At 27.5% G+C, this 23379-nt stretch overlaps 1 protein-coding gene across 2 annotated transcripts in view; it reads right to left on the bottom strand.

Moving 5' to 3' along the window:
• Positions 1-1776: 1776 nt before the first annotated feature.
• LOC129962728 (activating transcription factor 7-interacting protein 1-like) overlaps positions 1777-23379 on the bottom strand; it is a 38047-nt gene continuing 16444 nt past the window's right edge. For both annotated transcript variants that reach the window (XM_056076682.1, XM_056076681.1), the window contains 8 exons: positions 21945-21995; positions 19271-19309; positions 15689-15826; positions 10551-10713; positions 8953-9294; positions 5858-6006; positions 3797-3896; positions 1777-3043 (listed from right to left, as the gene is read on the bottom strand). In XM_056076682.1, coding sequence (XP_055932657.1) covers positions 2751-3043; positions 3797-3896; positions 5858-6006; positions 8953-9294; positions 10551-10713; positions 15689-15826; positions 19271-19309; positions 21945-21995 — 1275 coding nt within the window. In that variant the 3' untranslated portion in view covers positions 1777-2750. The remainder of the gene's footprint in view (positions 3044-3796; positions 3897-5857; positions 6007-8952; positions 9295-10550; positions 10714-15688; positions 15827-19270; positions 19310-21944; positions 21996-23379) is intronic.

The raw sequence follows: 23379 nt of genomic DNA on the forward strand, positions 1-23379 counted from the left end.
ATTAAAAGGGGGAGGCCTCATAATATGAACCTCACCCACAAAACTTAATCTAGTGAAAATGTCTCCCACCGAAGTGCATCTCAGAAATGAGAATGAGAAACTTCCAGTATAATGGTTCATTCTCGCCATCCGGTTGGATACAGAAATGATGGGGGTCCACTATCTTCTACAGATGACAGGACATGGGAAGGGTCCATGGACATGGATATGGTCGGTGATAGTCCTTAGAACTGAACCATAGTTCTCGCCAGTGTTGCTGTCGTAACAGTCCAGTCAAACAGTTTTATCTGTGTGCCTTAGTGCTTGAGTTGATATTCATTTATGATTATAGTAAAAATGTGTGTGAATGCACACACATCTAAGCATGCGTGTTTTAGCACTCTACAGATCAGATCATTTGGCCCAGATATTCCTTAAAATGTTTTTTTTTTCTTTTTTTTTTAAATTTTTTGGGGATTTTAGTTAATTAAGAAATAAGCTAGTTGTTGATGCCCCTCCCCCGATCATATCCAAAAATATTAAAGTACAAAAATTATTTTTACAACCACTTAAAATTCAAAAAATTATCTTTTCAATGATACAAACTGTTTAAAATGTTAATTAAGTTTATATTTTTAACCAATTTTTAAAATACATTTTAATCATATTTTTCAATAATATATTTCATATAAAATAAAATTTACATTTATCTGAAATCGCATGCAATATGTAGAAGAAAAAAATCAACTTTTATCAACACGTGGCCATTATGCTGAACAAAGCTCAAGTTAATTCTTACTGCAAACTAAACTCAGAAGTGTGTATCTTTTAACATATAGTTATATGAAATAAAATTTAATGCATAAAATTTTTCAGAAAAATAAATGTAATAAAAAGTTTCTAAAATATATTATTAACAATAATTATATCATTAAGACAAACATGGTTAAATATATACAGAATACCCACTCTAATCAGGGCCTTGTAGATAATTCTAAACCATTTGTAATAGGCATATATATCTAATAAGTTCCCTGATTAAAGTTGCTATCCTTTATAACTTCATTAACAAAAAGAAAAACCCCTAAATGTTGATCACATAATTAGATTTTAACAATTAAAACTAATTATCAGTTTATTATATCCAAATAGTAATATGTCAATATTAAAAAGAATGTTAGCAATAGTTGTTTTTGTCAAATTTTCTCAATGAAATTCTTGATTTTTAAATTGATTGAAGTAGATAATCTTATGAATGAATTAGATTATCTACTTCAATCAATCTAAATCTTCGAACCTTATAATATACCAGTCAGCTTATTATTTAAAAAATGGTTCGGAAAAGAATGTATAATAATTCCTGGTCTTGTTATAAGCATCAGAGGTACAGTGTAGTATTGTATTACATTCAGAGAATGACAACTAAAATATCATTCATGTCATATAACATTACTTTGAAATTGCAAGGCTCCAAAAACTGTAACAAAAAAAAGCAATAATTTTGTTTCAGAAAATTTAATTTTACTATACCTAAATTAAACCAGAATGACTTATTTGGAAACATTATTTTTTTGACAAAGAGTACTAAGCAATTGTTTTATCCCTACAATTAAAGCAGTAACTTTATCCTGGATAATTACACTTATTTATTCAAAAATAAATTAAATAGTGAAGTGATTATACTGCAATAATGTAATGTTTAAGAGGAAGAAGAAAACTCACAGAATATCGTTTAATTGAGCTGTAATGATGTAGTTTTGGAAAGAAAAGATACTTGGAGTAAATCGTGCTTGTTTATTGCACCTAAATAAAAATCCATTTTCAAATGATGATAATTTATACAAAGTACTGTTTCTACATACACAAACTAGTAAGTAACATAAGGAACACACGATAAACATAAATGAAATTAAAAAATTCACAATCATTAAATATGGCAAAACAGAAAAAACTAGTGGTAAAATTTTATTGACTCAACTTGTTTAACTTATAAAATGAAGTTTTTTTTTGGTTATATTTTAATAGTGACAACATTTGGTCATTGTATGCATTATTTACACATATGCTGTAAAAAATGAAAGAATGGGAACAGTTACAGAAATACTGTAAAAATTACGAGCCAACTTATTTATTAAAAGATATATCAAATAGTCTGAATTCTGAATGTGTTTAAACAGATGGATATGGAAATCTTACTATACAATGATTCAAAAAACGAACGATTTTACATTAACAAAAAGAAAATAATCGTTCGTGAGTTTTATTTACAATTGATGGCTTTATTATGTACATTGTATCAAATTTACTATGCAGATAAAAACATATATATATTTGCATAGATTTATCTGGAACATACAACAGATATTTATCATAATAGTAAATATCTTAAAAGTGATAAAAATGTGCAACACATTATAAAATAATGAATCAGGGATACAAATATAGTCATTCTGTATGTTTTTAGCACATAAATTTAACATGCATTTTCCTTATGCCATCAGTTTTCAAACATATAAAATTAAATCATGCAAATTTAAAATCTTGGTAAAATATTTTATGCTTAGAACAGCTTAAATATTTACTGTTAACTGCATTTCAATTAAATATTCTTTATAACAAAATTAAAAGAATAATTTGGTACAATTAGTTTCAATATTGAATAATTTCTAAAACATAAAAATGTTTTGAGAAATTAATAAAATCAATATTATAGCTCATACCATAACTTAATTATACTTCAAATACAGATCTTAAGATATATTTATATTCGCTTATTTTAAAGACTTGCAATCCTTTATATTAGTAAACAATATATTAACAGCATCGCTGTAGGGTCCAAATCTGTTATGGACATCTACAGCTCTTACTGTAAAATAGTACCTATTTCCATCCATGAATTGTGTTAAAGTGCATGCCATGGGTAAAGGTAAAGCTTTGACATCACCAACTTTCTTCCATAAAGACGAATTAACTGGACCAGGTTGTTCTTGGTAAGCGAAAAGCTGATAATTTGCGATTTCTGCATGTAAACTAAGTAAGCTCATATTCCAAGATAAAATAATGCCTAAAAAAACATAGATAATAGATTTTCATTAAAAATGAGAAGAGAGCATCATATTCATGAAGAAAAATAATTTCTATTAATATATAATTTTGTGCTATCACTTTATAAATAAGCATTATTAAGAATGAACAAATATATATATATATAAAAAAAAAAAAAGGTTCCAAAAGAAATTTCTACTCTTCTGCCATTAAGAATTATTTTAAAAGATATATTTTTTTATTTTTCATATTTAAATATATCTAATTAAGATTTAGGCTATACAAATTATATTATTTTGTTACAAATAATAGAATTTTTTGCACTAATCCTACTTTAAAATTTATTTTTAACTGTTTCCTTAATGAAATTATTTTCAAAGATAATATTTTAGATGCTACTTAGAAGTTTGAACTAATATATACTTACAATTGAGATTTCACTTCTTTTTTAGTAATTGATTTTAGCTTTAATTTTTTTTATTTCATTATTAAAAGGTGTAGGAGAATTTGAAATTATTTAAAAATTTTATTTGCTCTGTAGTATTTTATTTGGTTCATAAATGTTAGAAAAATGTATTTTCAATTTCATCTCCCAAATTTTGAATTTGCAATCATTTCATTTGATTATTTCAATGCATAAAGTAAATTACTTTTAACAACTTAACTGAGTCAACTTGATGAATGTTTTATAATTAATATGGCAAATAAATCAGCTGGTGAATCAAATGTAGCTAAAATCATATATACAAATATGAAAAAGTTTAATACAAACCATTAGGAGCTCTAGAGCCTTTTAAAGAAGGTTTTGGAGGGATTGCTTTTAATTGTGAACTTGAACGATATTCTGGTAGAGCTGGGAAAGGTGCTGGATGCTGCAAATGAAAAATTAAGTTATATTTTCTTCACTAGAATAGTATAAAATATATAAAATCAGAGACTGAGTTTTTTAATATAAATAAAACTGTTTACTTAAAGTTTTACAGTTATTATTGATAAATACATTCACTTTTTTTAGTGAATATATATTATTACAAAATTGTCATTCTATAATTAATTTCAACAAACCCTTATTCTGAATATTTTAAAACTTCTTGATATTCTGAAGCACTAACAATTTTTTACAAAGGCATATAATGAAGCATATTATATGCTCTTATTTACATAAATATATAATATTTAACTCTTTATGAAAAATTTAACGACAAATTTCAGCTAAATATTATTTTAAAAACTGAACAATTATAAAGTTCACATTATTGTAATTTCCTATTTTATTTCTACTTTTTATTTCTTATTTTCATTGCAAAACGGATTTTGATTCAAATAATCAAGCTGAAATTAACAGAAAAAAATTTTAAAAAGTGATATTTTTAAAAAGGCAACTAACGATTAATCTTGAAATTAAAAGTGACTCTTCTACATAAAAATTTAAGTTACATAAAAAACTAAGTTTAAAAAAAAGTTAAGTTGAAAGCAAATCGTCTGAAACAAACATCTACTCACCCCACTGTTTAATAAGTAAACTCAAGACAAGACTTACAGGCTCTATACACTGCTTAAGGAATTACAACTTCCTTTTATTCACATTATTAATCAATCAATCAGTTCATTACCCATGAAGTGATTGGAAACTTTTGCTTGAGTGTCATATAAATTTTGTATCAGTATAATTTTTACTTTTTAGGTTAAAAGAATGGTTCTGCAGTACCCTGCCCTCCTTCCTCCACAACTAAAATAATCTGTTTCAACTCTATATCACCTGGCTGATCATTTATCCTGACCAATTACCGACATTGCTCAGGAAAATAAATAATAGTAGCTTCAAGAGTAGTTGCAAAGAGCAATAGACCTAATCAATTAAAAGGAGGGAGAAGAAAGCATTTTCCTATTCAAAATCCCATCTAAAAGTTAAAAGGAACTTAGCTATAAGAATAAAAAAATAGGAAATATGCAATTGATAACAGTTTTCAAGAAAGTGTTAAAAACTTAGGCTTAAAAAAAAGCTAGAAGTTGAATATTATTTTTCAGCATCTAATTTCAAAGTAACAATAATAATTTTTTTTAAAAAACTTTCTGCATAAAAAGAATTTGTTATGATGAAACAATAATTTATCATATGGAATATCTGTCTACCTCTCTACCTTTCCATTATAAGGTCGTAATAAAAATTTCAACCTCTTCTTTGAAGATAAAGGCTCATCTATAAACTAAGATTAATTTTTCACATACCAGTTCATATTCAATTTAAATCACTTTGATTATCATGTTTGCACAGGTAGAGAACAATATACGTACGTAGTAGTTTCCATACAATGTGAGAATTATGTTCTGCATATAGGAAATCACATTATATGACACCTGCACTGAGTTCATACAATATATACATGCTTTTAAATTTTTAATGCACTTTTAACAGCTGAAGTATTACTTTTTTAGAATAAACAACATGTATATAACATTTGCTTCCCAAAGGAAAAAAAAAAAACTATGAAAATATTAACTTTACCTTTCATCTATCTGTTTATCACTTAAATAAAAACTGGTCTTTTTTTTTTTTTTTTTAAATGAAAGAATGTTACATTTTATATGCATTATTTAAATAAGAAATAGTTTTGACTTAAAGAAATTAGATAAAAAAAATCCTGAAATCATGCCCTGAGAATCTTAGCCCAGGTAATATTCCTATAAGGAATCAACCTAATATATTAATACAGTTTGTATGTAGCCTGTAAGGAAAAGGTTAAATAATATAATTAAACTCAAATTTTAAGCTTTTAGGAGGACCATTTTAAAACATTATTTTTACAATGCATTAGGAAAATTGCTTTTTCACCTTTGGTTGGCGAGGAAAAAGAACAAGGTCAGATGAAGATGAAGATGACGGAATTGATGGGTGCCTTGTGGTTGGAGCCCTTAAACCGTGAGTGGGAGCTGGCATTCTGGCATGTGAATTTATGGCTGTGCTCATAGGAGGAACTTGACCTGAAGAAGCATTTGATTAAGAGATTAAAAAACAGTGCTGAAAAAATGTTAAAAGTCTTGACAAATGTATGATAAAGTTAGTTGTACAGAGGTGCCACTTTTCTCATATTGAAAAACATTTTCTGTCAAAACTGTACGTGTCTAAAATAGGCATGTTAAATAAATTAAGCATGAGAATCACAAAAATTATTTGCATTAGAAATTTACAGAATTTTTATTTTTATGGAAAAAAGCAAAATCTATATACACAGGATTTTTCTAAATTCATGGCCAAAGTTTAAGGGTAGGTAAAATATGCATAAAGAAACATATTTTTGTACAGCAATATGGGGTTGGAAATGAAAAGTGTAGTCAGAAGAAGTATAAGTCAGTAAAAGCAAGGCAGGAAAATGCAGCATCTATGACACTCCAATTGACTCCGATGAGAACTTCATTGCAAAACTTTCATTTGCAACTGCAATTGTTCAAGGAACAACAGGCATATTCAATAGAATGCATATCACATACTAGGCGCTACTGCATCCATGTTTGTAACGGCACATTTGTACACTTACTGTAATATTATGTAAGTAAATAGTTTTCTTTTTATTTCCTCAGAATTTTGGCTTTTTCCATACAAACTTTCCATTTCCACCACATTGGTATACAAAAAATGCTTTTTTTTAATATGTATTTTATCTACCCTTAAAGTTTGGCCCATGAATTCAGGGACACACTGTGTATATATATATCTATATAAAACGTTAACGTATATGGAACAGAAATCACTCTTATTTCAAATTGTCGAATGGCAATGTTTGAATGTAAGCAAAACATTACAAATACTTTAAGATTGCTTCATTGGACATTTTAACAGCTAGCCTTAACACTTCACTAATTGATGAAGCTGCAAAACATAATTAAAAATGCTCTAGATAAGGCTCATCAAAAACTATTCACTCAAAGGAAAGAAGATGTAAAAAGATTTTTTTTTTTTTTTTTAAAAAAAAGGTTAAAAATAGTTTAATCCATTGCGAAAAAGGCTTAATCATTATCTGATGGGTAATTGATATGATTTACTGTTACTTATTGATGGCCATATTTTTCAGACTTATTATTTAACTTTTTTTTTTGTTGCATTATTTAAAAATTTAAAACTTACCTTTTTTAATTTTATCAATTTTATCTATGTACAATGTTTTCTTTATTCTTAATGATTTTTTTAAAATGTAATGCACAAATTTTAACAATTAATTTCTATTGCTATGATGAAATTCAAACTCTTCCATCAAAATATTCAATTGGATGCGCTTCTGTCAATGTCAAAATTAAGATTATATAAATGCTTTAAATATTAATTTCACAGAACTATCTTCACTTCCGCTTTAATTTCGTAATATAAACATCTTTTTTAATTTACACAGTATATAATTTGTCTTGATTTATTTAGTTAAATTCAGGTTTTTCAGTCTTATCAAATAACAAGGTGAAATTTTATTTAAATACATATTCCACATTAATGTTTAACAGCCTAAAAAGTCAATAATCTATGCAAGCAAGTTGATTGCAAAGGCAGCTAGTTCTATGAAATGACAATAATGACTGAATACTGAAGGAAAGAAGTGACAAAATAATTACAAAAAAACTAAGAAATTTACTTTTAATCACACCACCGCTTACATTAGAATCTATATTAATAATGCAAATGACCAAAAACTGCAATAATTTCCAGTGCTTTTTTTTTTTAAAATAATAACAGCATACCTAAATTTTCCTTCATAATTTAGCTTGCGACAGCTTCGATTACTTATTTTATAAACTCTGCAAACAAATTATACTCATGAATAAGCATTTAAATTTAAATTACTATTTTGCATGTAGATCAACAGTATAAATTATAACATTTATTCTACTTGTGTCATTTAACATTTTGATGCTGTACACCTTTTAAAATAAAATTAAAGACACAAATTTTAAATTTTTTTTTTAAAATTACTTTATTATATTATATATATATATATATATATATATATATATATTCAATTTGCTTTTTAAGTCAGTGAAGATAAGTAAATTTACAAAATATCTAGAAATTATATTAATATATCTAAAAGCATGGCAAGGAAAATGTAGGCCAATTTTCAAGATATACATTTAATTATACAATAAAATCTTAAATAGAATCGAGACAATTCCATAATTGTCACTTAAGGAAGAGGATTCACTACACAGCAAACAATAATTATTATACAATAGGAAAATTTTAATTATGTTATTAAAGAATAATTAATCAAAAAACATTAACACACAAGTTTAAAAACAAATATAAAATATGAACTAGAAATAAATTAAAAATTTATTTGTCATCAATAAGCTACATTTCAATAAATAAAATATTTAGTGTTGCTGGGACAATGAATCCCATTAAACTCACTCTCTACTTGAAGTACCTGTAAATTAAAAATTATGGCAGGTAAATAAAATCCTTATCTAACCAAACTTATTAATCTAATTGTTCACAAGAATGATGAATTATAAAACAGCATTCAGCTAAACGACTAACTTTAAAAAAAAAATGAAAAGAAAAGTACAAAAACTTTATTAGATGTAAAAGACATTTTCTGTTAAACCTGCAAAAAAAAGCAAAGTTCGGACCCAAGCCTGCAAAAAAAAATTTTTTTAATTATTTAATATGTATACATACATTAAGACTATACTGTATTGTGCCCTCTCATTAAAGTGAAATATTGATTTTAAATTCTTGCAATATATTTTTAGTTCGATTTATATTCCACATTGTATAATTGCAGAACAATGCTAAGCAATTAAAAACTGATATTTTAATTGACAGAAATCAAATTTGATTACCTTTTAAAATTCAACATCATTCTTTAACCAATCATTCAATCAACAACCATTCGCAAGACAGAATTGTGTTATTAGGAGAATAAAATTGTCGGCTCTTACCTGGGTTAGTAACACGAACTATTAAAGTTTGCAATCGCTGATTTGTACCAGGTACAAAATTTGTAACAGGTAAGGAATTTCGTCCAATTGAGCTTATCTGGCCTGAATTGGTAGGAATGATATACGCAACAGTTCTAGGTCCTAGAAGATTTGGTTGGAGGGTCGGAACAAGAGCTTGTCGAGACACTTGTTGAACCTGCACAGGATTGCTGATAGAAAACTGTGAATTGTTCTGTGCTGCAGCAGGCAACATTTGAAATAGACCATTGATTGGAAGCAGAACATTCTGGTTATTCTGCAATCCAGGCAGGTTGACTTTTGAGTTTGATGCAAGTGAAACAACTGTTAAATAAAGTATGTATTAAAGATGTGTGAATGCTAACTGGAAGATTCAAAGACACACAAAACATTGATTTAGTTACCTTTTTCCAATCCCTCTAGGAAGAAAATTTATATGTTGTTCCACAACAAAAAAAAATTAGTGTTATTTTTTCGAAAAAAATTAGTGTTATTTTTCCAAAAAAAAAAAAGTTTTAAAAAATGCAAATGATTGCTAAGCTTTATTTACCATGATCTCTGTATTGTAACCCTAACTATTTATAAAATGTTATGTGAAATTTCAGTTGCCATGTATGCATTTTTGCCATGAAAAGTTAGGTTTCCTGTAATGATTCTGACATATAAAATCAGTTTAAGGCATCCTTGTAGGGAAATTATATATTTTTTTATAAAAGTACATATTACCAGTATTTTTAAATGGCATTTTTTATTTCTTGAAGTTTGAGTTTTTTTATTTTCTTCAACAGCCATCCATATCCAATACCAACAAAACATTTGAGGGGAAATCCAGATGAAATTCAAGACATTCTTAAATTATGTCTTTAAGTTCCATTTTAAAAAGAAATATTTTGATTCCAGATGCAGATTTCACAACGGTTTCATTTTCCACTATTACTGCAACAGCAATGACTATGAATGTAGCCTAAATTTTGCATATGACACAAGCATTTGGCTACTAATACTTGCATATCATCTTGTAACACAAATATGTACCATAATTTAAATATGAATATTGACATGTTAAATCTTCATGATTTTTGACATGTTAAGCAACATGTTTGTTGCCATGATTAATGTCTGTGATTTGGAACTTCTATCTGTAGATGACTTCATGACTACTCTGAACTATAGTATACTAGGAATCATTCAATTAGATAATTCATGAGTAAAATAGAATCAGCACAATCTGAGAAAATATAGTCTAAAATATCGCTATGTTTAAGTGAATAATTTATTTACATAATTATATTTTAAATCTTGTCTTCTCCTAGCGCTATCATGAAGTAATTTCCATGCTAAAGCAAGACTATCCTACTTGCCTCCAATGTACAACTTATAGAAAAATTATTTGAAATCATTACAACTATTAGCAAAAACTTAGTAGTATTAGCTGATATCTGATTAGAAATTTGAGTACAGTCTTTAGTAAATGGCTCACAAGTATAAATCAGTCCAGTCTTAATACTGATTTTTTTAAGGCGTTCAGAAGATATTCTTTTAAAAAGTTACAAATTAAATAAACAATGGTAATTACTTACGTGTAGATGATGCTGGCATTAGTTTTTTACTTGATGATTCCTCATCTGTTAAATCAATCACTTGACTACATGCTTTAGTTGGAGGTTGACTTTTTTGTGCAACTGCTGGTCGTGGTGGAACAGCCTGAGAATTGCTCAAACTTGGTGCAACTTCCTTTTTCGTCTGTAACAATTAATATAATTCTAAACTTCAATAAATCTATCATTTGGAATGAAGATTTATATAACTGAATGAGAACTTAAATTCTGCAATCTTTTCAGATGAAAATGAAAATATACTGTAAACTATTAAAATGGGTGATGATATAGCAAATGACAATCAAATCAGACTGCAAATATTTTCATAGCAGATACTTAAATTTGAAGAAGTGACACTTCACTGATGAAATAATTAGATTTGCATATGTGCATTTTATGATCTTTTATTGATACTATTGCAATGGCTAGGACAAATAAACGAAAGTGAGCATTGCGAATTTGTATATACTAGTTTGTGAAAAGATATGGAAGGATGGCTTTTGCTCCATAACTTCACAGAAACGAATTACTAGACTTTGAAATTCACACTATTAAGAACCCTTGTTGCATAGCCAAAATTAAGGAAAAATTACCTGTAGTAAGAGAAATAAAAATATTGACTTTATAAAAACTCAAAACAAAGGGGTGTGTGTGTGTGTGTGTGTATTTTCTCAGAAAACGATAAACTTTATTGAAAGAACAATGACTGTACAGATAATAAACCCAAACTTAATGAGTAGTCCATGCCCATCTACCTAAATCAGCAATTAACCATTATGCCTTCAATGGTTTATATGAATGTGCAGACAAGATTCTTCACAAACCAATATTCAATAGTATTTCAGTTGAATAAGCACAAAGGTTATCCTCATTTTCCAACAGACCACCCACAACATAAACATAAGAATCAACTAATCCTAACAACATTTAGGTTTGCATGTCCGTTATCACGTAGAAATTGCTCCTACAACACAACAAGATCAATATGCCAAATATTTTGTAATACTTTCAAAAATTTAACAGGCACCTCCAGTATCTAAACACCACATCACTAGTAAACCATCAAGTGCTAGTCATGTTTAAAATGTGAAAAATTTAAATTATTAAAGTATCCTTAAAATGCAAATATGTTGCAAAAGCATAACAATATAAAGATATTTTTGAAAATTTCTGAACAGTCAGAAAAATTTTATTAAGCTCATTAACCAAACAGAAGACAACTGCTGTCACTCACTGAATCTGCTTACTTACATGGCAGCTTCCCATTTATGAACTTTTAATGCTCCCTAATGGTACACACAAACAAGAACATAAATATATGCAATATTATCGTCAATATAAAGGTAATTTGGTCAGAGGCATTTCAAATTAGACACACACGAAAATTATCAAATGCCTGTCAATATTTTTCATCAGTAATGGTATATCAATCAAAAAGTAAAGTTCGGTTCAATTCTACTTAATGCCACTATACAAAAAATACTCCAGATCTACCTAAATAATCTCTTCCTGTGACATTACTGGGATTTTTGACACCCTCCAGTTTTCATCCAGAATCATTTTTAACATTAAAACAATACATATGTGGAGAGGATATGAATTCCTTATTGATTCATCCCATCCTTATTGATCTCAATGTTTATACACCATTGTAAAAGTTACTACTCATGAATATGCCTCAGTGAAACTCGTTTCTTAGGATATCATACAAATAGGTCCTCTTTAATTCTATGCATTGCAAGGAACACATAACTTCACTATTTAATTCAAACATAAATAGAAGAAAATGGATTTATGATTATTCATTATTTACTTTCTTTTTTTAATAATAGATTACTGCTGAAGCAAGCAGATATTCATAATATCCAGCTAAGGCATGCTATGCTATTTTTTCAAGAAATGCTGTCAAATTTTTTTTCTAATACAAAACAAAAATTGATATGAAAAAATATTTTGTTCACTGTATTTTGAACTATTTATTCTACATATTTTTTAATTCTTTAAAAATAAACATGCATATAATCGTCAAATAAATTTAGGTGTTCCATCAGCAAAAACACTGCAGTAATCATAATAATTAGCAGGACATTATGATGTAGAGAGAACATCTGTTTTCTGTTCCCTTCTTTTCTGTTTATTCAGGGAAACCCTCTCCCACAATTCAAAGAATATGGGGAGGAGGGAGACTGCTACAATATTTGGAGATGACTGACTCCAACTTTGGGTCTTTGAAATTTGGTAGGTGAGTTCTTAACATGTCATTTCTGGTCATATCTTAACTTAAAGCTACATGCATTTTTTAGTTGACTGAATTTTGTTACCATTTGTTTTATATAATTGTGTAAATATTTTTAAATTATACACACACACACATACATTATGTAACATATTTTGATTGAGGTAGAATGCATGTTCGAAACAGTGAAGTGACTTGGTATTTTTAATTATGTTTTATTCTATTCCGAGTGGCAGGCATGATTATATACAAGAAAACGCAGTGTCACACAAAGCAGAAGTAAAAAAAGGGAAAAAAGGGGGACAAACAGATGATGACTTGCCTTATATAACATAGGATTTCCGGCCACGCGCCGCTGGAGTGACCTTAGACAAGGGCAAAAGTATCACTTTCAATTGATATGTAGTACTGATGGCGCATTATTTTTACAAAGGGATTAATTAAACCGAAAGTGGAATTGGATCACGAAATAAGAGAATATTTTAGAATGAAGTTAGGAAGGGCTAAATTAAGGTAAAGTTTTAGAAATTAATTTGGATTAAATTAAGAGATTAATATATATATATATATATATATATATATATATATAGAGAGAGAGAGAGAGAGGGGGGGGGGGAATTATAGCTTATTTTTCAATTCCTACTATTAGATTACACTCACTATATATATCTTTGTTCAAATTTTCAAGTTTCACTATATATAACTTTGTTCAAAATTCTGTCATATGTATATACATATTTATATTAATCGTAATTATTTAATAATAAGTAACTAATATATATATATATATATATACTGTTCACCAAACTGACTTTAAAAAATTTTTTTATATATTACTTGTTATTATAAAGATAACAATAGTGAATTTTTTTATTGTTAATCCATTTTATTAGTAATGTACACTAAATCTCCAAAAGCAGCGGAAATGTTTCCAGAATTTTCCTCAGATAGTGAATCAGAGCATGTCTCATTATAATCATCCTAAGTCATGCAGATATAATATATTTTTACATTCATATGTAAGAGATTTTACTCATTTTTGCACTTCATGTAATACTTGCTCAGTCATACTTCTCAGAGCTGCAGTGGTGCACTGTTACAGCAGATAGAACACCCACAGAATCAAAAAGGTGAGTGCAACTTTCCAAAGATTTATTGCCCTATTCTTTGAGGCCTAAGAAAAACACTTACAACTCTTTTTGTTAGTTTGTTTGAATTTAAAGGGTAGAGCGCTGATAAGGATTAAAAGGCATCTGACCATTAGGTAAACCAGGACACTTGAAATCTTGTTATCTCATGAAACTGCAATTCAGTATTTTTCCAAAACTAGTAGCCATTCTTCTTGTTTTCAAAGTGATACAGCTACTTATCATACTTATCTATTGATACAGTTTTATCTCGAATGCCCACTTGTAAATTTTCTAACCACTGCTTCAAATGGCCGGAATTAAGAATTATGCCTCTACTCCAATTTAAGGATTTTTCTTTTGAGAAAGTCATTGAGATGGTTTTGTCTATTCACATATTAGTTGAAATGAAATTGGATTTCTAGATATGCTCTTTTAAATCACAAGTGCAATACAATAAAATCTTTATGAAGTCATGTGATGAACAAAATTCAAATGAAGAATTTGATAAACAAATCACATTCCTAAACTTCATAGCTGTGTATTTCTAAATATTATTTGTCCTTAAGTTTAGCATGCTACTGTGTCTATGAATTATTTTTTGAATGAAATATCGACAATAATAAATATATGCTTTTAAGGAAGAAAATCTAATTTCTGTTTGCAGTTATTTTGCAAGTGCTTTTCATTTTAAGAAAACTAAATGTATTAATGAAGCCTAAAAGGCGAGTACAATATGAAGAAATATGATTATCAAGAATAAATAATAACACTGTTTTATTTATTTATTTATTGCTTATTATAGACTAAATTAATCAAATTACCACTAACCCATTCAGGAATATGATCACATATAAGTAATAACATTGCTTTTCACAGCTCATGGTATCATATACAAGACGAGTGTTTCCATCTCCATGGGCCCATAATCACACCAGGGCGATTTCTGTTTGAACATTTTATTTAAATTTTTAAACAACACTAGATGGTGATTTAAGTCTGCTATACTTTTGAAGTATATCTCACAGAGTGTTGTCCTTCTATGTATGCTTTCAATTCTGAGCTTTTTTTTTATATTTTCACTTGATCTGGGGTATTTAAACATGCAGTAGTACGTGTTCCCCTTTTTCCGAGAGGATTGGGCACTTAAAGGGCCATGATTTATTTAGCACTGGGTTTTTGTTTACATTTTACTGGGGAAAGGATGGAAGACTTATCCATTTATGTGGGAGGAATAGATTTGTCGTTTGCAGTTTCGGAATCATTACATGATATTCTGTATGTTTTTGATAGTTCTATTTTACCTTCCGATCACAAAAAGAGTAAAATATTTAACAGGTATAGTTAAAAGTTAAGTATTTAGCTTATTTCATTCATTTTTATTAATGTTATAGTCTTTATATTAATACAATTTAAGTAGTAGTATATAGCCAGTAGTACAAAGGTTACTGGCGAAATTGAAGTCATTCATTAAAATCATGATTTTATATTAAATTTTTGTAAAACTAGGCTTAACTGTAAAAACTATGTGGGCCTGTGGTGACAATCGATTTCAGAGTGCTCAGTCCTGTGCAAGCACTTTTTTTTCCACACATTGCTCCTGAAAGAGTTAAACTTTCTGGTAAATCAATAATTAAGTAACAAATACTGATTTTGCACAGATTGTCAATAATTATCATCTTTAATATTCAATGCACTTTCATGTGGGAAATATTTGTTGAAATATATGTTATTATTGTTATTATTATATTACTTACCGCAGCAGCATTAGCTGGAGCTGGTGCAGGAGCAGGAGCAAATCTTACAGAATTAGGAGCTGGTAATCGTGCACTTGAAACACAAATTTTTGACTGTGGCATAATGAATTGAGACTCACATTTCCTAGACGCAGCAGTCTATATAATAAAAATAGGTAAACTAAAAGCATACAAACAGAATATTTAAGAAGAAAAATTAAATATATTTTAAATGAATATAAAATTATATGTTCAGATTTACTAACTGCTTAAGATTATATACTTTCCGCAGATTTAGAGTAGGATAAGATTTTGTAAAGAAATGGTTTTATTTAATTTCTAATTTATTTTTGATATTTCACAAAAAATGACTACCTGCAGAAGAATTTAACTCATTCCAAATCTTTTATGCAGTACACATTTTATCAGTAAATATGCTACCTATTATACTGAAATATAAACATAACTCAATATAGAAAAGCATTAAACTAATTTCCTTCAGATGATGTTTTATAATAAGCAACTATACTTACAGTACCATTAAATTTTAATTATTTTCACAAATACTTATACATTACCCTGTTATTTATATAATCCTGCTACCAGGTAATATTTGTTTATAATCTCCAATATTAATAAAGATAAATGTCAGTCAGCAATCTACAATACAGACCACTGAATCTAGACAAGGTTGCCACTCAAATCTGGAAAAAAAAAAATCTGTTTTTTCCCTGTACATATATTTAAGACACGAGGAAATGCACGAATAGCACTTATGTGCCAAGACACCAAGACAAAATTTATATATTAAGCAGGAAGGGGGGAGATATATTACCTATCGTGCTCTTTAACTGTAAGCCACACAAAATTAAGGTCTCAAGTGAAATAAAACATTAAAAAAATTTTTATCATGATATAAATCATTTAATGATTATGATGTTAATTTGCCAATTCCAGTATTTGGACATCAATTTCTGCAGATTTTTCAGCCATCAGTTTTATAGAGTTAACCCTTAACAAAAAGGTCTAATATATTTTTTTAGTTGCTTCAGTTTTTATGTGAAACTATTTCCAAAATATTATTGAATGCATTAGAAGACAAATGTGACAAAACAAGTTTTAATGCCCATAAGAATCCAGCTTTAAATTACTGTTGTTGAACTAAAAAGTTCAAGATCAGTTTATTTTCACACATTAAATTTAATGTTTTTGGATTTGACATGCCATCTTTTTCAGCATTCCTTTCAGATACTAAGTCCAACATCAATGATGACTCTTGAACTTCCAGGCAGTCCTGTATGTTTTCCTCTTTGGGCATGACTCATAAATATCTGTTTTCCCATTTCACTAGTAGTATCTTCTAGTAAGTATCTGTTTTCGCATTTCCTTAGAAAGTGAGCAGTATGCAGCAAATGGATTTTTTCGAACCCATTCAGCAAAATAAAGATTTTTTTTATCTGTCCAATTTAAGTTAAATATGGATTTTGAGCATTTAAAAAAAAAAAATCTCTTTGAATAAGCTCACAATTTCTCAAATAATAAACAAAATTTAAGTATGCTAGATTAAACACTACCACGCTGCTTCTGCAGATTGAATGTTCTCACCAGATAAACATATTCTATTCTTTCGTGCTATTAATTATAGAAGTATCACGCGAATCATGGCACTCATCAAAACTGCAATTCAGAAATCTCATGGAAAAAAAGCTATCTCGCAAATGGAAATTGAACAGATCGATACAGAAAAATGGGGGAAAAGTAAGATAGGGCTGTTTCTGCATCACACAATCACGAATGGTATCATCTATTTTTGAAAGCTATGACAATGATCTTTTATTCTTTAATCTTTAGAGATCAGCGTTTTTTAGATGGGAAAAAATAAATAAAATACCCTTTATTTTCCATTTTTATAAAAATTTTCAAATTCCCCTGCAGTTTCCTTTTTTTTTTTTTTTTTTTTTTGACAATTTTTAAATTTTTTCTGTTTTCTCGATTTTTCAGGTTCTCCCAGCGGTGTGGCAACCCTGCTAGAGCTCTCAAATTTTCTAAATACATTTTGGAGGGTGTGAAAGTGTACATCAGACCTATTTTTTCAAAATTCTGGTACAAATTTTAATTTGAAGTTTTCAACTAATAATTTCTAAAAGATTAATTCCACAAAAATTACTTGCACACCATTTTAAAGAACCACCATTTATTTTTCAAATGATGCCGTTTTTAAGTAATGAATGATGTTTAATCTAATTGTTGTAATTTCTTTTTAATATCATGATCTGTGACCCACATCATTCAAGAAGAAATTTTCATGTGCACTTTACCCAAAAGGGGTGAAAGTGTGAAAAATAAACATACAGTCTATACAGAAAAGGAGCATGCATAAAACAGCTATTTCACAGCTCAATCACTACCAGAAAAGTTTTTTTTAATACAAAAAAATGTATTTTTTATGAAATAATCAATTAATATTAAACCATAGCATATGGCTTTTTATGGTATTGTTTTTTCAGATCTTTCAATGCAAATTATAGGCTGAACTAATTCAATTTAGAAACTGCAAAGAGAGTAGAATAAATGATGAAAAACCAAAATAAATGTTTTTATTCTGATCTGGACAATTTTTCCATTCTATAAATGAATAAATAAATAAAAAATCTGTGACAACATATGATTATATATATATATATATATATTCTCTGATGTTCGAGTTACAAGTCTCTTTATGTATTCTTTTCCACTTGAAATTAAACTCCATTTCAAATTGTTTTAATAATGTAATTAGAAACCTAAACCAATAGTTAAGAAGTGAAAGTTGACAACTGCATTGATTTATGGTTCTGCCAACAATTTACCTATTGTCTATTGTTGAAGTGTGGATTAATGTTACTTTGAAGAATATTTTATTTTTAATTCTTTATACACGAAAACAATCAAATTCATTTTCAATTTTGGAATTAATTATTTCATCTTAAATCATCAAAAATCTAGATTTTTTTATACATCTTACTTGTTCTGTCATAGTCTGTGCTTGAATCACCAATTTTATCATCGTCTCATTCAAAATTAATAATTTATAATGTTCAAAAATTTCAACTTAATATTACTTAAAATAGATAGCTTTAATTTGAAATTACTAATATAAAGTAAACAGTAACAACTAATGCAAAAAACTCTTGAATTTTAAAATTGATTAGATCGAAGAACCTGTTTGTAGCCAAAGATAAAAAGAACAAAAATAATAAATAAAGATGAAGAAAAAACATTTTTTAATAAAGACGAAGAAAAAACATTTTTTAATAAAGACAAAAATTTAACTATAGCACTAATGCTAACACTGGCTATCTGTAACACATCTGGTTTCAATAAATTCTTCAACAACAAATTTACTTACTACACACTAGCATATTATTAAGCTTTAGCTGATTCAATTACCATGTAAAAAAAAGTAATAATTATGAATTTGAAAAAAATCTTTTTAAGCTTGTTTTTTTTTTTTTTTTTTTTTTTTTTTTCCTTAATTTTAGATAATCTTCCTCTAACTTTTTAAACACATTTAGAAACTTCATACAAAAAACACCATTAATAAAAAATAAAACTATTTTTTACTTGAAGAACTGGAGCAGCAGGAGTTTTCAGCTGTGGTACCTAAATTAAAGAAAAAATTAACTAATGAATAAAAAAGATGACAGTACTACACAAGTCATTTAGTCACTAATTTAAAACACTTTTCATTATTCACTAATTATTAAAAATAAGCAAGAATTATAAAAAATGAAAATTATTATTATTTTTTTTAAATGCTACTATAATATTTTATCTTAAAATACTCATAATTCAATTGTTTAAATAGGCTTACCATATACTATTACATGAACTAGTTTCTTGAAACATTTGAAGACATGGTATTTGAATTAAAGGTATCCAAAAGTAAGGGTTTAAGAGTCATGCAAGATAAATGATGAAAATTTAACACCTACATGAGGAGAACTTTCTTTTAAACTTATGCATGTGGATTGCTGAAAAACTGTTTTCAACTGCTTTTAACAATCGGCATGCTTACTACATATGGGCATCATTTGATTATCTTCCAGATTTTCAGATAAAATAATGTGAACATTTTTTTTAATTGGAGCTTTATAAAAAATCATTGCAGAGCAAGCAAATGTTCAGTTTTGATAAAATGAAACACTAATCTCGGTCGAAATAGATTTAAATTATGTTAAAATGGCGTATTTGGCAAAAAAAAAAAAAAAAAAAAAAAAACACATTAAAATAATTCTGGCATATACAAAGCCTCTGATAACAGCTATTATTAAAATTCCTAAACCTGAAAAGACACTTGAAGCATTGTGCCAAATAAATCACATATGCATCATGAAAGCTAAAATTTAAAAAAAACTATTACAGATCAATTGAGGAACAAATTGTGACCACATTAAAAAAGCACTTTTATACAATACTTCTGTATGGAATAAGTAAAATCAAAATTTTAAAAGACTGTTACCTTCCCAATCAATTAATTATTTAAGTTTAATAATTCTATGCATAAATTAGTGATACAGAAAATTAAAACTATGTTTTAAACCAATGTTTTCTTAAATGATGTTAAAGAATTCTTAGAAACACACAATATATATATATATATATATATATATATATATACAGTACACTCCCGATTATCCGCGGAATTGGGTGGCGCGGCCGCCGTGGATAACAAAAATCGCGGATAATCCGAAAAAAGCTAAAAACGGGTATAGCAAAAGAGAAAACAGTCATTCCAACTTTGAAAAATCGTTTTATGTACAATGAAACATAAAATAAACAGCAGGAAATGTTTAACTAATGCTTACTATTTTAGTATATCACTCAAAACTAATCTAAAATGCATTTTGTTAATGAAAACAGAAATGTGCTTTGTACTTATGAGAAGCGTCAAGGATACACAGAAAAATTAACACATATGTACTGTTTTAATACTGTAATGTATTATGTAATTACAAAAGCATAACTGTAAAACTACACCTTTTTGAAGAAATCAGTCATTTGTGTTTGCTTCTTGCTTTGGAAACATTTTTTCTTTGCTTGGAAGCAAAAAAAAAAACTTAGTGTGACAGGCACGGATAACCTGCCCGCGGATAATCGGGAGTCTACTGTATGTATATATAATACAAAATTTTGAATGAAACATAAAGAACGGAAAAAAAGCACATCTAGCTATTTATGAGAAATCTTGAAGTTATAACAATGAGAAATTATGAAATTAATATTATTTCCTCTGATATTTCTATAAATAACTAACATAAATAAATCAACATATTTTTCCTCATTCTATAAAAAAAAAAAAAAAAAAAAAAAAAAAAAAGATGAATATTAGAATACTGTTTTAAAAATATAAAAACATTGCATTCTCAGAATTAATTTATCATAATCAATTAACTTATCTTGCATAAAATATTCATTTTAAAACTATAACAAAATTTCAAATATTTAATTATTTGCAAATCAATTTCTATATCTGAAACATTTTAAATAAGTTATTTATCTACAAAATAGTAAGATGAAACATAAGGATTTTAATTAACAAAGAATTAAGCTGAATTTTGTGGCAAGACTGGCAAGTTGAATTTTGAGATTCATGATTACTTCCTAAAATATTATAGCATAAAAAGAATTTTTATGTTCAAAAATTCAAAAAAAAAAAATATTTTTAATGATTTGTTCTACTTTTTGTCAATTTCTTAAAAATATTTTTTTGTCTATAATAAATTAAGATGAACCTCCCCCCCCCCCGAAAAAAAACAGAAAATTTACAAAAACAGAAGAAATGCGGCTCTGGAATCTAGTTGTTTTTCAGCAAATATTTAATAGATGATTTTCTTTTCATTGCAGAAAACTAAAGAAGCAGTTCTCTATTTAATATTCATGCAGTTTCCAAGATGAATAAAAAAAAATGAAGCAACCATACAGCAAAATTTAGAAGACATGTTTATGCTTTTAATAGTAATACACTGTTAAGGAAATGATCATTTTTAGTAAATTACATGAGCAAAATATGAAAGATTTAAAACAACTTGGTCTTAATATTTAAAAATTTAATGGAATCATGGTCATGAAATTATGTTTAAGCGATTAAAGCAAAATTAATATAACAGATATTTCCAGTGAACCAGCTGATTACCAAAGGTAGCTAGTCATTCTATAAAATTGGTATACCACTGATGAAAGACCAATTTAATTATTTACAAGCAAAGAAATTACATGAATATAAACTGTCAAGTACCTGTGCCTTAACTGAAGCTGGAGATGAAATTGGAGTACTTACAGAGGTTACCTGAAAGACATATTATTGAAATCAGTATGAGACTTTAACATATAGTAGAATAGATTCATTACTTACTGATTATTTTAGTTGTGAATGAAACATACAACTGTTATTTGTTGAATAAATGAAATCTAAATTTTGGCAGGCATTCATAAAAAAATTAAATAAATGAATATGAAAACATATTTTAAAAGTATCATTCAAACCTGAAATTATGTGTAGTTTGTGACTCAAAATCAAGATTTTTTTTTTTAACTTACCTAGTGAATTCAGAATACTTTTTTATAAATAGTATTCAAACACTAATAAAATTGAATTTCATAACTTTTAGCATGTTATTCACTACCTTGAGAATTTTTATTTTTTTTTTAATTTTCTTAATATTCTGCATTTAAATGTCTTTTTTAAAATGTTCTAATTAGAAGATTTAACAAAAGTTTGGATAAAAATAATCTTGGATTTCAGACAGCCGAATAAATTTTTATATACACGTAGAGGATACGTAAATTTCTATTAAAGTTGTGTGTGTGTATATATATATTTATATATATACACAAAACAAAACAAAAGAAAAAACATCAGGCAAATTTATCTATTTATATTTAATTCGAGAAGAACTAATAATCAATGTTTAGCAGGAGTAATGTAATTTTGTAATTGAAATCATTATGTCAAACTATATACATGATACTGCTCTGATTATTTTTTTATAAATAAATTTTTCAACATATTGAAAATTCATTGACAGCCCATCTGGAAAGCTTTTCATCTTCATGTCTCTCTAATTCTCAACCAGGATTCCCACTTTTAATGATGAAAAAAGTTCAAGGACTTTTTTTTAAGTTCAAGGACTTTAAAATTAATTTACAGAAACACAAATAATAGATTTAAATAAAATATTTTCACTCTTAATTTTCAAATGCATGATTACTTTCTTTCTAGCAAGTTCTAAAAGTATAAGCATTAAGGAGACTTGCTATACTCTTTAATTAATAAGCTAAAAGCAGCTCAAAGTGAGTTTCGAATCATAATGCAAACACATTTACTGTTAATTACTACACATTGAATACTAGTTGCAAATTTCACAGACTTTTGTAATTCTTTTGATTATGCATTTTACCATTTTCAAATTGTAATCTTTGCTTGTCCTTTTTCTAAACATATTTAGAGTGGGCATTTTTCTGCACACATAAATTTTTTCATATCCATTAATATTTTCAACTCCATTGCATATTTTTTTTTCAGCTGAAATCAAATGCTTTACAACATATTTTTGCTTTAACCTTTACCACTCTCAATGCTTTTAATTAAAAAAAAAATTCCCTTTCAACAATGTCCAGGATATATCATCAGAATCTTAAATACTTCCCACAATTTCTAAAATGACTTTTTA

This window comes from Argiope bruennichi, chromosome 3, assembly GCF_947563725.1.
Source record: "Argiope bruennichi chromosome 3, qqArgBrue1.1, whole genome shotgun sequence".
NCBI classification, from domain to species: Eukaryota; Metazoa; Arthropoda; class Arachnida; order Araneae; family Araneidae; genus Argiope; species Argiope bruennichi.